At 37.6% G+C, this 17,755-nt stretch overlaps 1 protein-coding gene across 1 annotated transcript in view; it reads left to right on the top strand.

The window, feature by feature from the left end:
• The window catches only part of IQCM (IQ motif containing M), a 338,360-nt gene extending 334,457 nt beyond the window's left edge, over positions 1–3,903 (top strand). Inside the window, exon 12 of the mRNA XM_087866408.1 lies at positions 3,806–3,903. Coding sequence (XP_087722534.1) covers positions 3,806–3,903 — 98 coding nt within the window. The remainder of the gene's footprint in view (positions 1–3,805) is intronic.
• The last annotated feature ends 13,852 nt before the right edge of the window (positions 3,904–17,755 follow it).

Below are 17,755 nucleotides of genomic sequence, written 5' to 3'. Positions count from 1 at the left end.
TTACTTTTTACATGATCCGCATTTGTTTTCTTTCCAAGTTGCTCTACGAAGATTCATTTTGAAGCATTCACAAGAAGTAGCCCATAGTGTAGAATAATACATAACCTTGAAGAGGTCAGAGAGATTGTATGAGAAATCATGAAATAGACTGGTGAGCGTGAGAGTCTGGAGGTGGTTAAAAAGAAAACAGAGGACAAAGCATTCTTTGAATCTTTGAGAAACTTTTAGTATTCTTTTCTGAAAATGCAGCCTATGAAATGCGTATTTTTAGCATATTATGTTTTTAATTTGAATACTTTTTCAATTTAAAATCATTTCTTTAAATTATTGAAGTATAAACAAAGAGATCTAACTTCTGATTATTTATTCATTATCTGTAGTAAAAATGATTTTCTACCATATATTCCAATCTAGAAACTTGAAAAATCTCTAACATTGTTATTATTACATAGATAATATCTACTGTTGAGAATATGGATAAACAGACGGAACTAAAGCTAAATTATAATTCCTCTCACTATTAATATTCTGATATTTAATATTATGGGTGTTTTCCTATGCATATAACGTTTTAAAAAAACCTGGGATCATATTGTAGATACTGCTTTGTAATCTGCTTTTCCATTTAAAACAACATTGTAACATATAGTTATTTAATAAATATGCTTTTGTGACATATTTTAAAAGCCTTGGATGAAGTTGCTTTCTTCTATAGAGGCTTTTCATTTGTTCTTGGAGCTCAGCAAACTAAATTTATTGAGATATTTTTGGACGTACAGGTGATATGAACTGGAACATCAAAGCAAGGCTGGATTTGGCATTGGGCTCTATCTACCCAGCCTCACAGAGATAAGAAAGTTTCCTTGCTGTTTTCCTTTGAAGTGTTCTTTTCCTTTTCCTTCCCTTCACCTCCTCAGCCCTCCCTTCCCCACTTCCTCCCTTCCCTTCCCTTCCCTTTCTTTCCCTTCCATTCTCTTTCCTTCCTTCTTTTCCCCTCCTTCCCTCCCCTTCTCCATTCTCTCTCTGCCCTGCCCTCCCCTTTCTTTCCCTACCCTGTCTTCCCCTTTCCTCCCCTCTCCTTTCCTTCCTTTTCTTTCCATATCCTGTTCTGCCCTGTCCCCCTCTCCCCTTCCCTTTCCTTCCTTTCTCTTCCCTTCCTTCCTCTCTCTCTCTCTTAACCTCATCCTGCCTACTCTGATACCGTATCCCTCGGGGGCCCAAGCCCTCCATTATGGTCTCCTGCGGAACTGTCCATTTTGGGTAGACCCTGTGCTTTACCTCCTATCCCCACTCCCCTCACAAGGCTGAATGAAGTTCAGATATCCAGGGTTCTGCGACCAAAAAAGCCAAACCAAACCAAAACAAAACAAAACTGGTTTTGGCTCTCAAATATCCACTAAGGTTACCGATTTTACTTTGTTTTTGGCCTCTGCATTTTCCTCCTTCTCTGCCAGCTTAGCAGTGCAGCTAAAATATATATAATAATTCATTCAGGATTGACTTTTTTAATAAAAAGGATTGTTCTCTGCCATATGACAAAAATGAAGGTCAAGAATATTTACTTTGAAAGATTAAAAATATATCATGTATATTTTTATTCTTTCTAAAATTAAATGATTATTTAATTGAAATATTTGTGAAATACTGGATTACGCAATATAGGATTCTGCTCCCAATCCCACTTCTGGTCACCAAGAATCTAGTCATCAGTGTGTGAGGTTTTCTTTCCCCCCACACCAACAAGCAATTCTTGGACACCAGCTGGGTGTCCTATTAGTTAATTCAATTCTGACACTGTCTATCTGGAGAGAGCACCATATTCCACAGGTTAAGGGCTCAATCCCAAGGGCCTGCCCCCTACTTCAGATGCAAATTGCAAGTAGTGCGTTCCCAGGTTACCCACAACTTCTGTTCAACTTGGCTAGAAACCAGTTTCCCACAATCTTTTCCTTAGTTTTAATTAATTTACTAGAGCAGCTCACAGGACTCAGTGAAACACTTACGTTTACCAGTTTATTAAAGGACTGATGAGGGACATATTTGAACAGCCAGATGAAGAGATACATAGGATGAGGTCTGGGAGGATTCTGAGTGTAGGGCTTCCTGTCCCTATGAGTTGGGGTACAGTCACTCTCTGGTGTGGATGTGCTTATCAACCTACAAGCTTCCAGAATGCTCTACTGTTGGGATTTTTATGGAGGCTTTCTGAAGTAAGCATGATCCATCATTAACTCCATTTTCAGCCCCTCTTCCTTCCTTCTAGAGTCACCTCACAAGAACAAAAGATGCTTCTAGTACTCTTATCACTTAGAAAATTACAAGGGTTCTAGGAGCTGTCTGCGAAGAACTGGGGACAGAGACCAATATATATATTTTCCTATCATCTCACACAATTGTTAGTGAAATACCTTTATAAAGCCTATATATTATAACATCATGATAACATCATGATATAAATAATAATAATACAGCAACTATATTTTGAATACTTATGAAGTGTCAGACATATCTTTTTTTAAACTAATAGACTTAATTTTTGTGAGGAGTTTTAGGTTTTCAGAAATAATGGTGGAAAGTAGAGCGTGTTCCTATATCCCCCCTCACTTGCAACCCCCTTCTCCCATTCCCTATTATCCTGCATTAGTATGTCTATTTGTTATAAATAATGAGTCAATATTAATACATTATTATTACACATATATCTTTTTTGGATCCTTTCAACAACCAGACAAGATAGATATTATCCCCATTTCAAAAATATGAAAACTAAGATTGAGTATTAAATCTGGATTGACTGACAAATGTGTAAGAACAAGAGCTTGGACCACTATATTCACTTTTTTTCTATTTCTATTTTACCTGCTTTGGGAAATCCTATGTTTTAAATGTCTTCTCCCTGATGAAATGTATGGTTGGTATTGTATATAATTTTAAAAATGATCACAGTAGGAAATCATTTTTTCCTAAAATCTGATCTTTAGAACTAACATGCTTATCATGTGTGACTACTAGATTAGAACACCAGTTGGTGGTTGCCTATGATCACAGTTGCAATGATAACTACTAATTATTTTATAAATACTCTGAATGTAGTATAATTTAGTTTTGTTATTATAAGCCTTGCTATTTGTCTAATGGCGATATAGATAAACATAAAAACAACAACAATGGCCTGATTCTTCTTTTATAACACATCAGGTCATTAAATTCCTTTTAGTAATGTGCATTGTTCTTCTCATAACAAACTATTTTTCAGTTATGTTTTTGTTTCATAATAATGATAGGTCTTAAAAGGCAAAAATACACTGCCCTGTCTGTAAATTAGCACTGTGTATAATGGCAGACACAGTAAATCTATGGCTTTTATTTCTCATTTGGAAAGTCATTTTGTACCTAAAGATGGATCTAGTATAAGCAATATATATGAATAGTGGTTTATATTGATTTGAATATCAGTATCAGAGTTGAGTATATTGTATTGCAAAAAAAAAAAATCAATACTGTTGCTCTTATGGTCAAACACATGTTGCATCTAATTTATTTCAAGTATGCTGTATATTGATGGAATCTGGATTCTACCATCCCTTCTCTCAGCTGTTTGGTCTCATAGTAACTCTTGCTGAGTCTCTTGGCATGTTACATAGTGTAGTGCAATACACCTGAAAGAAATGTGTCCAAGTCAAATTTTTTGAATGTCCTAACACAACTGTAATTTATTTCCTGTGATTTTTATGATTTCCAAAAGCATGACACGTTGTTATATTAATTGAAAATTTACTAATGTAATTGTATATTTGTCTTATAGTGAGTGGACATCCAATACTCAAGAGAGCTAACATCCGGATTGTTGGAAAGTTAGTATCCAGATCTATAAGAGAAAGGAAAATGAGACATTTATTGTGAGAAGTAGAATAATGTTTCAATACAATTTCACTATCTTAAGAGTTGAACCAATCTACCCAAAGAAATATGTTAACATCGGCCATGGATTAATTATGTATTACCAGCGAAAAATGACAAGCATCTCTGGACATCAAAAGAAGGATTTCAACAAATCAGTTCATAATTTCTAAATATCTTTGGATGAACTGTTCATTGGCTCTTCTTCATTAAAAGCTACTGTTTTATCATACTGACGTTGAAACCACGTAGTGCCAAGTATTCCCTTCATTGACTTTAATTTCTTGTGTTCCATTACCAATAAATGCCATGAAGAAACTTTAAGATTTTTAGAAACTTTTATTTCTAAAAACTCACTTAAATTTTTTGGAAATGGTTTCTCAAAGTGTGTTTTAAACTCTATGAGTTTATTAGTGTAGTCATAGTATTATTTTTCCCTATTCTCATTCCTCACTTGAATGAAAAACTGAAAGTCAGGCTACAGTGTTCCTGAATTACCTGCCTTAGTTCAGAAAGGATCTGAAGCACAGCAGCTAACACTAGTTTCTCAAGAACCTTTAATTTTACCTGTCTATCCATCTTTTGTCCATCAATCCCTCTCTCCCCTACCCCCTCCTATGAATGGGGTTGGAGAAACAAGTGAAGGATAGTTGAAGGAACAGAACCTGCACCCAACATGGAGACTAGAAATGAATAGAGGCAGGAACTGCATGTGTTTCATTTTTTCAGTTTGATCTATTCCTGTTTAATCGACTCTTGTTTACGACTAAAATCTCTCTCAGGCTACTTTATGCAATGAGTTTACTGTAGAATCCATATGGAAGTTATTAGAATACAATCTTTAGAAAGGCCAGTTACAAGAATCATGTTAAGTCATGGCCTCACCAAAACCAGAACCAAGCTGGATTAAAAAACATGCTGATCCTCTAACCAGGAAATGTTTGCAGTAAAACATTTGTTGGGGGGAAGGGGGAAGCGATGACGACCTAAAATGTAGACATTAGTGTATTTATGAAATTAAGTTATCCATAGTCTTTCTGTTGGTAATTGAGAGGGTTTCATTTTAAAGGAAAAAATACTTTCATTATTGAAAGCTGGAAAGTGCACAATAAAAAAAAAAAAGGAACAAAATCACACATGAGTTGAGTTCCAACATGGTAAAAGATCATCAGCCTGCTCCTTTTTATAGCATTATCAGGATAAAAATTTGGCTAGATTTCTATTACCACTATTCAAAAAAAAATTGGGCGCAAAAGCATAGAATTATAATGAAAGGCACCTACAAACTAAAATATAGGATTTCCTAATGAGTGTCACTAACTCAAATGTAAAAGAAACCAATGAATATAAAAACATCAAAGTTATCTTAAAAAAATAAAATATAAAAATTCAGTTATGATTATGACAATTGGGGGCAGAATATAGAAGTCTATTTTTCCTTTAACAAAATGTGATGATAATTCTTGTCTCCTATTTCCTACATTTGACTATTGTTCTTGATTTTCAGCAAACTGAGGTAGGGCTACTGAATGTCTTTTCGAGGCGTGACCCTCCATTCACGTTCAGTGACAATTCTCACTCTAGAGCCGCAGAAGACAGCGTAAGGTCAGGGAAAAAAAGCCTTCACTTCTCAATAGTCAGTTTCTATATAAAAATTGGCACTTGGTGCTCATCAAAGAACAAGAAATATTGGATATGCTCTAAATGTCCATTGTGTTTTTGAGCCAACTACCTGATGGAAGTCATCACTTATATGTAAATGAACTGTCAGTGGCTTGCCACCGTTGGCAGTCACTGGACTGTGAAGGATATGTCTTAATAAGAACCGAAGCTCTTCACAGACTTTGATTTACTGGAAATAAAATAGAAAAGTCCTCTGAGACTACAAAGGACACTTGTTTCAGATAAAACGTCTAGACAGTAGCAATATATTTAGGGCTTTTATTATAGCAAAACTGCAAATTAGGATGGAGTGGTGAGAAAGTCCCTGTGACCCAGCTGAGTTCTAAAACACTGCTTCGGACTAGAGTAATACAATCTTCAAAATAGCTGAGCCAAATTAAATAAAAGTGCATTAAGAAAAAAAAAATCCAGAAACAAGGAAAAATCAAGATTTAGGTTTGTTACCTTTTTTAAGTTGTCTGTGTCTTATGTTTTTTTTGTTGTTGTTGTTGTTGTTTTTTTTTTTTAGATTTTTATTTATTTATTTGACAGAGACAGCCAGCAAGAGAGGGAACACAAGCAGGGGGAGTGAGAGAGGAAGAAGCAGGCTCTTAGCAGAGGAGCCTGATGTGGGGCTTGATCCCATAATGCCGGGATCACACCCTGAGCCAAAGGCAGACGCTTAATGACTGCACCACCCAGGCGCCCCTGTGTCTTATGTTTTACACTTTCTTATGAGTCTGTATTTTTCTTACTAAATCCAGCTATTAGAATCATCATGCAGCTATGATCCCCCAACATGGACTACCTCTCAGAAAAGTCAGACTTCAGGGGATTCTTCTTTGTCCATCCATTCCTCTTGCCAACTTCCATTCCAAAAACACACAACTGCAATACTGAATTCTCTGTAACCATGAATATTTTTATTAATGCCATTAATAACAATCATATATTGAATTTGCAAAATGCTTCGGTATTTGCAGTGTACTTCTGCATAAATATGAATTATGGAAACTATCAGTGTGAAAAAACGATTAAAGAAGACAATGTAGGTGATAAAAACTTTAACACTTCATGAAGTGAATCGTCTCCATTCAGAGAACTGCAAAATGGGGTGGAAGGCAAGAGGCTTTTCCAGGATAAAGAATAAAGAACAAGGAAGAGAAAAATAGGAGATATCAGCTGGGACCACATAGTCAACCTTTTTTTTTTTAGATTTTATTTATTTATTTGACAAAGATAGAGTCAGCCGGCGAGAGAGGAAACACAAGCAGGGGGAGTGGGAGAGGAAGAAGCAGGCTCCTAGCGGAGGAGCCTGATGTGGGGCTCGATCCCAGAACACGGGGATCACGCCCTGAGCCGAAGGCAGCCGCTTAACAACTGAGCCACCCAGGCGCCCCCCCACATAGTCAACCTTGTTGGGGGTGAGAAGGAACAAAGAAATAAGTATCAAGCTCAGACTTGGCTTGGCATTTGGGGATTGGCTGACTGCATACACTGTGTTTCTCTGGTCTAGTGGAGCATTTACCAGTGGACCATTTACAGGGACATGAAAGTTATCTAAATTTCAGTTTGCTGACATGGCAGCCCAGGCAGGAGTGGCTCCATCCTGGGCCTAGAAATTTATTTCAACAGTAGGCAAACCAAATTTTTATATTAACTACTTTCTCCCAAAGTACCCTATGTTCCAAGAAGTGTATCAGTCAGAGTAGGTTAACAAGCTTTAAAAAACAATCCTAAAAATCCTATTGCCTTAAAGTAATAATACCTTTTTTGCTTACTTCACCGGCTAGCCTAAGTCAGCAAGGACTCTGCCCCATGCAGTCTTCCAGAGATTCCGGCTTTTGCCATCTTAATAGCGTTGCCACTCTTTAGGGCCACTACTGCAGTCTTCACATCCAGGCAGTAGACAAAAAGAGAATGTGGAGAAAGCATACCCACTTCTTAACTGCTTCAGTCTTAACTTGGAACACATCACTTCTGCTCACATTCTATTGGAGACAACTTGTTACTGGACCCCATTAAATTCAAGGGGGCTAGGAAATGTAGTCTATTTGATATCCAAGAAAAGAATAATGCCCCCTTGCTGCTAAGGGGTTAAATTGTATTCCTCATTATTTTAGGGAGCAAGAAAAATGTCAAATGCCTTAACTTGGATGATCATCATTCTGGTTTAACATTCTATTATAAAGGTTTCCAAATAATCTAGATATTTTTAGTTTTCCAATATTGTGATGTTAATCCCTCATAAATTCATCAAGAATCCAGCAAACATCTGGCGTCAATTTAAAGGGAAAACTCTTTTTTTCCATTTCTCAGGTATGTGCTTTTTCTTTCCTGAAATTAAAGAACTTTGGGTTTTATTTTTGTTTTGGTCTTGTTATTCAAATAAAAATCATGTTAAGTAAATAATTTTCAGTAATATGTTAATAGGAACCATTCTTTTTATATAAAAGACCTCTCCTTTCCAGTCTGGAGAAATAGGCCACCAGAAACTAATACTAGAGGGAGAGACAGAATTGTACCATTTCCAAACGTTTCCACATAAATAATCAAGAAAAGAAATGCAATAAAATGGTGTGGGACTGACATCATTTCAGAAGTAATTCTTCATTTTATTCCAATGGGAAGGATATTGAAGAATTAAAAATTTTCATTCTGGGGGGCGTGGGTGGCTCAGTCCAACTCTTGATTTTGGCTCAGGTCACGATCTCAGGTCCAGAGGGATTAGGCTCCTCGCCGAGCCTGGAGACCACTTGGGGTTTTCCCTCTCCCTCTGCCCCTCCCACTACCCCCCTCACTCTCTTCTCTGTCTCTGTCTCTCTCTCTTAAAGAGGGGGAAAAAACAGAAATTCTCATTCTTAAAGATTTTAAACAGCTAAGAGTAAAGAGAAAGAGAAAATGTAAAGAACCAAAATTCTAAATAAGTTTGCTGAAAGTTGAACAAATGTGCTAGCTGAAATTCAAAATTGCTCTCTTTCTGGAATTAATACTTAAACATTCAAGTTTGGAGGTTATTAAACATATTTCACATTAGACTCTCTAATCTGTGTCTCCTCCAATTTTTTTGAGCCATCTCTACACATTTGGCAAGTATTCTACTTTGTGAAATGCACATTTCCAATATAATGTAGTAGTAGTAGCGATATTAATAATAATAATAATGCAAAAACTATATTTTCAGCCTCCCCAAACAAAATTTTGCTTTGGAAATGAGTCGGGTGGGGCGAAGAGCAAGTACGAAGCACTTATCCTGCTAGAGTCCCTTATAGCAGTGACCTGGCCTGCTGGTTCTGAGGTCAGTGGCTGTAGGGAAGCTTCCTGATTCCGAGTTTCCTGATTTTGGCAAGCCTGTTCCTGCGGTGATACAAAGAGTGACTCAGGAAACTCCTGCATCTGCTTCTTCTGCAATGCCAACAATTTTTTGAGTTGTCTATCTCTCTTACTAAATCTCTTTCTGATGAATATAGCTACTGTTGCCCTGTCATCTGAAACTGAGAACCTGACCCATATATTTTCCTTCCTTCCTTCTTTCCTTCCTGTCTTCCTTTCTTCCTTCCTTCCCTCCCTCTCTACTTACTAATGCTAGTCAATAAAGATCCTACCAAAATTAAGGTATTTAAAAATTCAGATGCATTTTTCAAATTGAACATTCTGGATGTTACTACATAGGCATGCATGCCAGATACGCAATCCCCTAGCACGTCACATTGTCCCAAGCAATCCCAGCTCCACTGTTCCCCTGCATAAAACTGCAGCTTCATCTTCATTGAAAACATATTTGATATCTTAAATGGTATTCCTATAAGTAATTCTCTATAGAAAAAAAGCCAAGGATATCAGAAAAGTAACTTTATTTTTGATAGCAGGGTGATAATTTGATGAAAATCCAGAAGCTTGACAGTTGCTTATAATCCACAAAAATGAAAGGCATGGAAGAGGCTGAGATTTATCAATTTAATCTTTCTGCATTTTGACATGTATATTAAAGACTAAACTACTCGTAAATGTAGTACTGTTTCAATGATGTAATGGTTAGTCTGGAAGTAGACTTTCTCATATTAGATGACTAATGGAACAGACATTTTGGGACTCTATAATAAGTGACATATGGCTTTAAGAAAAACTGGGATTGCCTTATGCAAATATAGGTCCTATAGATTTTCATCATAAACCAAGATATCAGGCTAATCTGTAAAAGAGTCTGAAAATATGTCTTTGAAACATCATTGGTACTTCAAAATCTTAAATAGGTGATAGTCTTGATAAAAGTGTGAGTTTATTTATTACACTCCCTTATACTAAAGAAAAACACCACCACCAACAAAAACCGAGGGAAAATAAAAATGTAACTATTTTGTAGAATTGAGTTGCTGGAGCAGGCATTACTTAAATGGTCTAAAGCCCTCATTTTATAAAGATAAAAGCTTAAGTGGAGGGTGAAGTGAGGGCATACGGCCATTGATTGGCATAGGATCTGATTCCAGGCCAGTCTTCCTATCCTATTCCTGCTTACCTCCCCGGAAGACAAAATGAGGCTAATTTTTCTAGAAAGAGGGATCCACGATGCAGGCCAGAACCAGGCAACATCACAAACTACATTCACCCCATGTGACAGATGCCTCCTCTGACTTCTCTGATCTTCTCTTTCCTCCCACATAAAAAATCTCCCTGCTGTCCTTGCTGGCATCCTTCTTTTCCTCAGGCTTTAGAATAGCTCTAGAATAGGTTAGCTAATTTGATCAATTAAATTGGTTCAAGGTGTTAATGGATCCTAATGGCTTCATGTATCACCTTGTTTGCATTTTAACGAGGCCTGTCAGCTGCCTGTGAGTGACTAATGCCAGGAGTTGCAAACCAGTTGAGGGGCATCCTGGCAACGTTTATGCCACGATTTACTACTAACTTCACTGAACACAGCAAATCCCTATTAGAAATTTTATTTTGTGTGTTTGTTATGACGGATACTCAGCGAGCTGCCTCGTAGTACACATCTTGTGACCCGATGATTATATCAACACAGCATATTATTTCAGATTTTATAGAGGGAAAGTCCTTGCGAAATCTTGACTCCCAGGCTAGCCGATATAAAGGCTCAGAGCTAAATCTCAAAGAATTACATTTCTTAAAAAACTCATGTTTCCTATGTAAGATAGCCAGTTCCCTTCTCTTCAAAACGCTTCCGGGATCTGTCCCTTTCTTTTTCACGTTCCCATCCATTCTGCTAGTCCAGGACCTTATCATTTCTAATCTAGACTTCTTAATATGTCTCTGAATTTTCTCCAGTTATCTCTGCCCGTTCTCCACTCCCCCTCGAGCTATGCATGGCCCTTCTACTCAGGTCTCTTATATATCCCTTGTTCGTGACTTTCTAGACCTCAGCTGAAGTTCAAGTCTTTACCCTTGTGTTTGCTACTTACAATACACCTTCACCTTATCCCCTTGTCGGCCAACCACCCAAAGAAAGCCTCCTCCGTTCACCACCCCTCTCCTGTTTTCTCCTTGTCTGCTCGAAATTTAGCCAGTCATCTGGACGACCAGTCCTAGAGCTACCTTTTCAAACCTTTTCTAGAAAGCCATCATCCTCAGTGCTTTTATTCCCTTCTGCCAGCATGAATTTGTCGGCACCATTAATTTTTGTTCTTGATAATGTTATTTCGCACTGATTTATACTGGTCTCAACGAGTTGTTTCATGTGCTTAACTTTTAACTCACCAGAAAAAGAAAAGAAATTTAAAGACTCTGGAGAGCAGAGATTATACCACATCCCTAAACCTAGCACAAGTTTTTGAGACATGTTCATTGAATTAAGAGGATTTACACCAGACTGCCCAATCAAGCCGAACAGGCTAGCAAGGGTTTTACGGAGCTATGAAAGGCTTCAGACTTTGATCCTACGCCAAATGCTGGCAAATATATAGACAGTGGCAGGTCACAGACGGCACATGAAAAAATGTGTTATCTAAATTGAGACGATTGTGAGAGTAAAAGGGGCACCGGAACTAACTAAAATGTTTTTCCCCACCAAATTCCTAATTTTATTATATTGGACCTATAAAATAATTCTATTAAAAACTACTTTCAAAAATAAAATTCTTTTTTAAAAATAGCATACAGTTACATGCCTTAATGCAATATACAAAAACACCTTTTTTTAATGATTATTTGAACATTAAAAAGAAGATATGCAGCATAACTGTTCTTGGTATTCGTTACCAGAGCCCTAGGGTGCTCCCGGGAGCACGTGGACCCAGGGGTTCCAAACAGACCGGGTTTGACCCTTCACCACTGACAGAATCCAAAGGCACAAAGACCCATGGTGATGAAACAAGAAAGGAATTTAATTCAGTGAGGTCAACACCAAGAAGACAGCAGACTAGCATCCAAGAACGATCTCCAAGGTGAATACGGCTAAGTTTATACAGGAAAAATGAGGAACAAAGATGGATGGGTACGTGCAGGTGAGCAGCAAAGGTTAGGTTGATCGTTGTCTCGGGGTCAATCACACGGGGTCTTGTTGGCCTTAGGGCAGCTGTTACTGCTTGAGGGGGTAGTTTCAGTTCCCATCACTGGATGTTTTGTCCTCTGGGTCCCTTGCCTGAGTTAACAGGTAAGCTGGAGGGAAACAAGTAATTAAGAGGGACAAGTCAAGGCAAAATGGTGTCAGTCAGGGCAATACTGGATCCTCCTTCAGCAGTAAGTCAAATTTTTAAATCACGTACCTTAAGGAATTAGCCACAGCTCTTTAATACAGTGCCATTGGTATTTCTCTCAAATATGGTCTCATTCTTTTTATTATTTTTTTCATAAAACTGCCTGAAATAGGCTTCCAAGTTGCATTTTATGGTTAACAAACTTAACTTCCATTGAATCTTCTCTGTAGATTATATTATTTTTAATTGAAAGAACACTAAAAATGCCAAGGTATCTGGTAAGCTCAGAGCAAATTCTGCTAAATGGAGAATATTCTTAAGCATAAATTTTTTTGTATTAGCATATATAAATATTTTAACCCCAATATTTTCACAGAGATTCATAGTTCACCTCCAGTTAGAGTCTATTCTTTAATATTTTTACATGAAAACAGTGCATCAAATATGCGAAGATGATTTTTTGAATGTTTTATCAACTTTAGATGGTGGAAAATCATAGGCATTTTGTCCGTTTCATTGCATCCCAGAACGTAATTTATTCAATTAAATATTAGAATTCCAATAACATGGTGTTCTTACCCGTCGAGATACTCCAAAGCAAAACTATAGAATTTCAGAATTAAATCTTATATATCATTTAAGCTACTCTTGCTTTTATAGGAATAAATGTCAGTGTCTTCCTGTTGACTAGTTTTGTTTTCCGATAGAGAGCAAATCAATAAAATCTTTCAGAGATAGCATTTTTTGACAGCTCCCTTTGTTGAACAGTTTTAGTAAAGACTTCATATTGATTTTGAAGAAAATGAAGAAAATCGAGAGGACTCACAAGAGCTGATTTACAAAGTAGTTCTTTAAAAGCAAAATATTCCTGAGATCAGGTTGATGATGGTTCAGCGAGAGAAAGTACGTACGGCACGCTGAAGTGTGGCTTCGGTTTCAATCTTGTCTTCATTCTGCAAACTTTGTAGTACGGTTATTCTAACTCAGGTCACCAGTGTGTGTGTGTGTGTGTGTGTGTGTGTGTGAAATCCCACAACTGCAGCTTCTGTTTCAGAATACCACAGCTTGTGCATAAGCAGTTTGAATTATGTACGTACTACGACCAATTCCAAGATTATTTCTGCCCCAAATATTTCTTAATTTTGTAAGGGCATTGTTTTTACCTTATACCATTCTTCACAACATTTATATTGATATTATTACTGCAAAAATAAAAGCCGTATTTTCAATGTTGAACTTTTAAACTTAATTTACGAAAGCACTTAAAAAATAGCAGATGCCTCACCTTTGAGAGAATAAAATTCCAAAAAAGCTTTACTTAAATCCATAAACATATGAAAAAATCATACCATTTTTACAATTAACTGATATTTCCCTTTATAGGCTCTGATGATATTAATATAATGTACTTTGTATATTGTCTTTTTCTGCTAATAGAGTTAACACATATCACTTAACTTGGAGATCATGTAAAAGAAAACTTAGATTTGAAAATAAGCAAAAATCCACTTAGTAATGATCTAAATGAATGTCCTACTTCACGGTGTTATACTTAAGGCTTCTTCTGAGTGTACATTTTAAGTCATCATCTTTGGGCATAATCTTCTTAAAATGACTACTGGAAAAATTTTTGAGAAATAAACTCAGTCCTTAATTTTTAACTGAATGTTAAAGATTTTTGAGTCGATGGCTGTTTTGTTGCAAAATTAAAATGTTACCATACAAGATATGTGTTCACAATTCTGAAACTATTTTACAGGTATACTAGGCACAAACAAAGAAGTAAATACACTGCAGACCATGAGAGTTAAGTTTCTCACTTTCTGAAAAGTTACAAATAAGCGAAGTGCTAAAAATTCTAAATTCTAAAACAAACTCTAATAATAGTATTGAATTTTAACCCTAAGGTTAAAAAGAACTCTGTGAGTCCATAATAATACATAAATGATTGAATAAATAAATGGGAGAGAATGGGAGAGAACATATGCTACCACAACAAGTTTAAGTTACAAGTTAAGTAACAAGTTAAGTTACAAAACCACTCTCTGCTCTTTATTGTTGACTGCATTGTCTCCATTTCCTGTACGTATTTCACATACACCTAACCTGTAATTTGTCGTGTTTCTCACTGACTCCACCGACTCAAGGTCTGGAAGTTCAGTGCATCCTGGAAACCCTGACAGGGGCTAGAGCACAACTGTCTGGTATACCATGTGGCCGGCAGGGGCAGGGCCGGTGGCATCGAGTACAGCCCGCACCGGATTGTGGGAAACCTTACACAATGTATGCCTATGTCAAATCATCACGTTGTACACTTTAAATACATTACAATTCTATTTGTCAATTATACCTCAGTAAAACTGGGAAAATACTACTAAAAGCCAGGATATTGTTAAAATTAACGGAGTGAGTTTAATTTACACTTCTAAGAGCTTCCACCCTGATGATTGTACTTAGTAAATAAACATATACTCACATCCCCCCACCCCAAAAACCTTTCCCTACTGTAACCGGATACCAAGTTACTGTCTCTAGCTGCTGTCCTTGGCACACACTTTGCTTTATCAGGAATACTCTGCATTTTGTCCTTGAATAGGAAGATGTAAACTGTATTATTTATGAAAAAGGTTTGGAAAAGAGAGATGGGTCATTGAAGACTGATTTCCTGGTTTAAGCACATATTGAATGAGACTATTCACGGCACGTAAACATCACATACTGCCCGATGATAACAGAAGCTGGATGTGCACAGGGGAGCTTTCCCAAACTAATTCTGGCTCATTTTTAATGTAATTATTAAAATTAATATTTCAGTAAAAAATGAAAAATCTGGGGAAAATGTTAACTAGATTGGAAGCTGGGACAATAGGTGTAAGTCAGCACTGTTTCAAGCAAACTGGAATGTGTAGTCACCTTAATTATAGAATGCTGACTGAATCAGTTCCAAGGATGAATTGTTTGTCCTTTTGAAAACCCGAATGCTTTTAGCCAGGAGCATGCACTTCTCAATTTGCCATTGTCCTCCTTACTGGGTCTATTTACTCTATAAAGTGATTTCATCAATTATTTGGGTAGAATTGACATCTTTATAATATTCTCATTCAGAATCACGGTACATTTCCTCACTAGTTCAGGTGAGATGGAGAAAAGACCCTTAAAATAGCTATCAGCTGGTGACTGCCTGGTGACAGCTGGACGGTGGCAAATATGTCACAGAACTTCATCACATGAGGTCACTGGGCTTGTGATGGAGCAAGACTAAAACAAGGCAATTACCTAATGACACAGACAAAAATAAGGACACCGTGCAAACCACCAAGATGACCTAACATCCCCTTCCCAGATAACGTGTGAATGTTGCTTATTTGCCAGTTACAAAATTACTTCATTTCTTACACCTCTTAGATAAAGTTAAGATCTCTAATAGCCCACAATCCCCAAGCAGTTACTTCTGCTTTCTGACATTCCAGTCCAGAGCAAACCCTCACTCCCTCCAGCTGTCTCCCAAATCACCACCACAAGCCCAAATCCTGTCAAAAGCCCCCATACACACCCTCTTCTCACGGCTCCCCATGGCGTGCAGTTTTCCTTACTGAACCAAGTAATCCGGAGAATTGATCAGTTTTTCTACTGGTCCTTGTATTTGTATCTTAGATACAGGTCTTCTATGTCCTTAAATAATAGCTTGAGGGGCGCCTGAGTGGCTCAGTTGGTTAAACAGCTGACCCTCGATTTCAGCTCAGGTCATGATCTCAGGGTCCTAGGATGGAGCCCTGCATCTGGCTCCCAACTCAGTGAGGAGTCTGCTCGAGGATTCTCTCTCTCCCTCTGCCCCTCCCACTGCTCTCTCACTCTCGAATAAATAAATAAATCTTTTTAAAAAAATCATAGTTTGAATTGGGGGATTGTTGTAAGTTGAATTGTGTCCCTGCAAATATTTGTTAAAATCTTAATTAATCCCCTTAATCTTAACTTATTTTCAAAGCACCCAGAATATGATCTTGTTTGGAAATAGGGTCATTACAGATGTAATTAGTTAAAATGAGGGCATACAGGAGTAGAGCGGGATGGTAATCCAGCATGGTTGTTCCTACAAGAAGGCAGCCATGTGAAGACACAGACACGTAGGAGAAGCACCCTGTGTAAACGGCGGCAGAGATTAGAGGTTTCAGCACAAAGCATGGAGCACCGGGGCTACCAGAAGCTGGAAGAGCCAAAGAATCCTCCCTCTGAGAGTTTAAAGAGAGCATGGTCCTGCCAACACCGTGATTTCAGACCTCTCGGGTCCAGATCTTTGAGAGGGTCTGTTATTTTAAGCCACTTAGTTTATGCTCCTTTGTTAAGGTGGCCTTGGAAAATAAATAACGGGCTTACCTATTTTTGTTAGGTGTTTCCTAGGCCCATTAGAATTTTGTTGCTATTATAATCAGTATCATTTTCTGTTACAATTTTAATTGGTTACAGGTTTTTTATCTCATATATTTAATATATTAAAACAGACACATTCTTTTTGATTTTACATATTGACCTTCTGTCTCACCATCTTGCTGAACCTTATTGTGAGCTCTAATTGTTGGCTTAGAAATTAGCATAGATCCTCTTTATTGATAAGTGTGCTCTATACAAATAATGGTTTTTTATTCTTTTTGTTTGTTTTTAAGATTTTATTTATTTATTTGTCAGAGAGAGAGAGAGACCCCACAAGTAGGGGGCGTGGCCGGCAGAGGGAGAAGCAGACTCCCCGCTGAGCAGGGAGCTTGACAATTCCAGGACCTTGGGATCATGACCTGAGCTGACGGCCGAAAGTTACCCGACTAAGCCACCCAGGTGTCCCTGTTTATTTGTTCTTTACCTATCTTTATGCATTTATTTATTTTTCTGCTAGTCTTTCCTTGGCTCGGAACTTTAGTACAATGATGAACAATGATGAATGATGAGTGAGAGTGGGCAACACTACTTTATTCGTGATGAATAAGCATATTTCTTTTTTTTTTTTTTTTAAGATTTTATTTATTCGACAGAGATAGAGACAGCCAGAGAGAGAGAGGGAACAGAAGCAGGCTCATAGCGGAGGAGCCTGATGTGGGGCTCGATCCCATAACGCCGGGATCACGCCCTGAGCCGAAGGCAGACGCTTAACCGCTGTGCCACCCAGGCGCCCCTGAATAAGCATATTTCTTAAATTTTATTGTATATATGTACATATTTTGTCCCTAAATAGCTTTTCATTTATCATGTTAATGGCAATGTCTGAATTAAATATTTTCTTTTTCCGTTTTTTTTAGAGAGAGAGAGTGTGCATGTGTATAAGAGCGGGCAGGGGGAGGGGGACAGGGAGAGAGAATCCCAAGCAGGCTCCATGCCCAGTGCAGAGCAGGACATGGAGCTCAATCTCATGACCCTGAGATCATGACCTGAGCTGAAACCAAGATTGGGGCATTCAACTGACCAAGCCCACCCAGGCGCCCCTGCAGTATTTTGTTAAATATTAAATCATTCTTGAGTTCTTATGAGAAATCCTCCTTGGTTATAAGTTATTT

Source organism: Ursus americanus, chromosome 13, assembly GCF_024610735.1.
Source record: "Ursus americanus isolate L20-20 chromosome 13, mUrsAme1.1.p, whole genome shotgun sequence".
NCBI lineage: Eukaryota > Metazoa > Chordata > Mammalia > Carnivora > Ursidae > Ursus > Ursus americanus.
This window is presented reverse-complemented; position numbering and strand designations above follow the sequence as displayed.